Source organism: Melospiza melodia, unplaced genomic scaffold (genome assembly GCF_035770615.1).
Source record: "Melospiza melodia melodia isolate bMelMel2 unplaced genomic scaffold, bMelMel2.pri scaffold_32, whole genome shotgun sequence".
NCBI lineage: Eukaryota > Metazoa > Chordata > Aves > Passeriformes > Passerellidae > Melospiza > Melospiza melodia.
In genome coordinates this window covers 4469352-4471984 of record NW_026948638.1, presented here as the reverse complement: position 1 = coordinate 4471984, position 2633 = coordinate 4469352, and the positions used below count along the sequence as shown (strand labels likewise).

Below are 2633 nucleotides of genomic sequence, written 5' to 3'. Positions count from 1 at the left end.
CATTGATCTGCCCCAGCTCTGCACAGAGACCTTGCTGCTGCAGCTCCAGAGAAGGCAGCAAGAGGGGCATCTCTGGTGAAAACTCTGCTGGGAGATCCTTCATTTCCTTTCAAGTCACCCAGAGCGTGGCCCATCATTGACACAGTCTGGGGCTACAGGGAATTTGGAGAGAAACACAATGAGAAATGGTACAAGGAATGACATTTCTTTGTGGACAATATGAAAAAAAGTGAAACAAAGAAACACATCGTCCAAAATTAAACAAACAAGTAGTATGAAAGATGACTTTTATTGCAAATGATTGACAAGAGTTTTACAGCCGTTTATTGTTTCTGGAACCATCCAGTCATCAGTCTCCACACTGCAGCCTTGAGCTCCTGGTTTCTCCGGCTGTAGATGAGGGGGTTAAGGGCTGGAGGCACCACTGAGTACAGAACTGACAGGGCCAGATCCAGGGATGGGGAGGACATGGAGGAGGGCTTCAGGTGAGCAAACACAGCAGTGCTGAGGAACAGAGAGACCACGGCCAGGTGAGGGAGGCAGGTGGAAAAGGCTTTGTGCCGTCCATGCTCAGAGGGGATCCTCAGCACAGCCCTGAAAACCTGCACATAGGAGAAAACAGTGAACGCAAAACAGCAAAGTGCTAAACAGGAACTAACTGCAATGTGCACAAGTTCTCTGTAGTTTGAACGTGAGCAGGAGAGCTTGAGGATCTGTGGGATTTCACAGAAGAACTGACCCAGGGCATTGCCACGGCACAGGGGCAGGGAAAATGTATTGGCCGTGTGCAGCAGTGAATAGAGAAAGGCACTGGCCCAGGCAGCTGCTGCCATGTGGGCACAAGCTCTGCTGCCCAGGAGGGTCCCGTAGTGCAGGGGTTTGCAGATGGACACATAGCGGTCATAGCACATGATGGTCAGAAGGTAAAAATCTGCTGAAATGAAAAACATAAAGAAAAAGACTTGGGCAGCACATCCTTTGTAGGAGATGTCCCTGGTGTCCCAGAGGGAATTGTGCGTGGCTTTGGGGACAGTGGTGCAGATGGAGTCCAGGTCGCTGAGGGCCAGGTTGAGCAGGAAGAAGAACATGGGCGTGTGCAGGTGGTGGCCGCAGGCTACGGCGCTGATGATGAGGCCGTTGGCCAGGAGGGCAGCCAGGGAGATGCCCAGCAAGAGGCAGAAGTGCAGGAGCTGCAGCTGCCGTGTGTCTGCCAGTGCCAGCAGGAGGAAGTGGCTGATGGAGCTGCTGTTGGACATTTGCTGAGGCTGCACATGGGGAACTGTTCATGGAGAAAGGACAGTGAAAGTCAGGAGAGGCTGCCTGGAGCCACACCTGGGCCATTCCCTGCAGACTGTCCCACTGGGACTCACCCACCCTTGTTCCTGCTCTGGGAAATCCTTCACCCAGGTCCCTGCCTGAGCTCCAGTTGTGCTGGCTGAGTGTGCCAGGAGCAGCCAGGTCTGTGCGAGGGGCCTTTCAAGGAGCCATCCCTGTCCCTGTGCCCTGGGTTTGTGGCCATGTGGCAGAGGGGCAAGGCTGGATATTCAGGATTTGTCCGGGAAATCACTCCTAATGCTGAGAGGCTTGGTAGCATCTGCACTCCCAGTTCTAATGGAAATAGATGGCAGAAGTTGGTTTTAGGAATTGTTTTCCTATATACACATCATTCCTGGGTCTCTGAGGTCAGAAATCCCCAACATTTCTGCTGCACTCCGAGTTTGCCACTGAGAGATGTGAGAGGCAAAGATTCCCTGCGGCTGAGGGAAGGTGAGGGGCTGGATGGGCTTGTTCCCAGCTGCTCTGGCTTTGCACCTTTGGCAGCAAACAGAGCACAATCACACTCTCGGGTCAGCCTGGGATAAACCAGACCCTGCCCAGAGCAGAGGGATCCCTGAATGTCTCACCCTCTCTAAAGGTCTCTGAGCAAGCTCTCAGCACCCCCTTCTGCCAAGGACACTCACAGCTCCCTTGGCAAACCCAACAGCATTTCCTCAGCTCTGGCAGCTCTGCCCTTCCCTGTGGGACAATCAGGGAACTCCCAGAGGCTCTGGCACAGATTTGCACCCAGGAGGGCAGCTCAGAGCTTGGAAGGGCACAGCAAGGAGATCCCTGGCTGTGCCCATGATGGGATCTCAGGGAGGGGGCTCAGCTCATTCCCCTTTCCCATGGACTGCTTTGCCCACAGCCCCACAGGTGCCAGGGAAGCTCGGACACCCCATTCCCATGGACAGCCCTGCCTGGCAAGAATGCCAAGGGCAGTGCCTGACTCAGCTGCTGCAAATCCCAGAGCCTCTCTGAGAGCAGCAGATAACAGCGACAATATCAGGGCAGTGCAGAACCAAGAGAAGATGTTGTGGTGCGGTGCCTGAGAGGGCAGGGCAGAGACAGCCGGGCACTCAGGACAGTGTTCCCGTGCCCAGCTGTGCCCGGCACCTCCCACTCACCAACAGTGCCCTCATCCTACCCCCAGCACTGCTCTCTTCAGCCCCCTCTCCTTCCCTGAGCATCTCCCTGGGCCTGGACATGCCCTCCTGAGAGGAGCCTTGTCCCTGCCAGCGCTCACAGAGCCCATCTGGGGCCCTACAGAAACCTGCCTGTGTGCAGGGCCCGGGCTGGGGCAGGCTCTGTGTGCA

General features: G+C 55.5%; 1 protein-coding gene across 1 annotated transcript; it reads right to left on the bottom strand.

The window, feature by feature from the left end:
* Positions 1-323: 323 nt before the first annotated feature.
* Positions 324-1256, bottom strand: LOC134434103 (olfactory receptor 14I1-like). Its single transcript, XM_063182798.1, has one exon. It carries the CDS (start codon positions 1254-1256, stop codon positions 324-326), a length of 933 nt encoding a protein of 310 aa, XP_063038868.1.
* Positions 1257-2633: the final 1377 nt, after the last annotated feature.

Bases quoted from the DNA above. Each gene is read 5' to 3' on its own strand.
- LOC134434103 (XM_063182798.1), bottom strand. From the start codon at position 1,256: ATGTCCAACAGCAGCTCCATCAGCCACTTCCTCCTGCTGGCACTGGCA.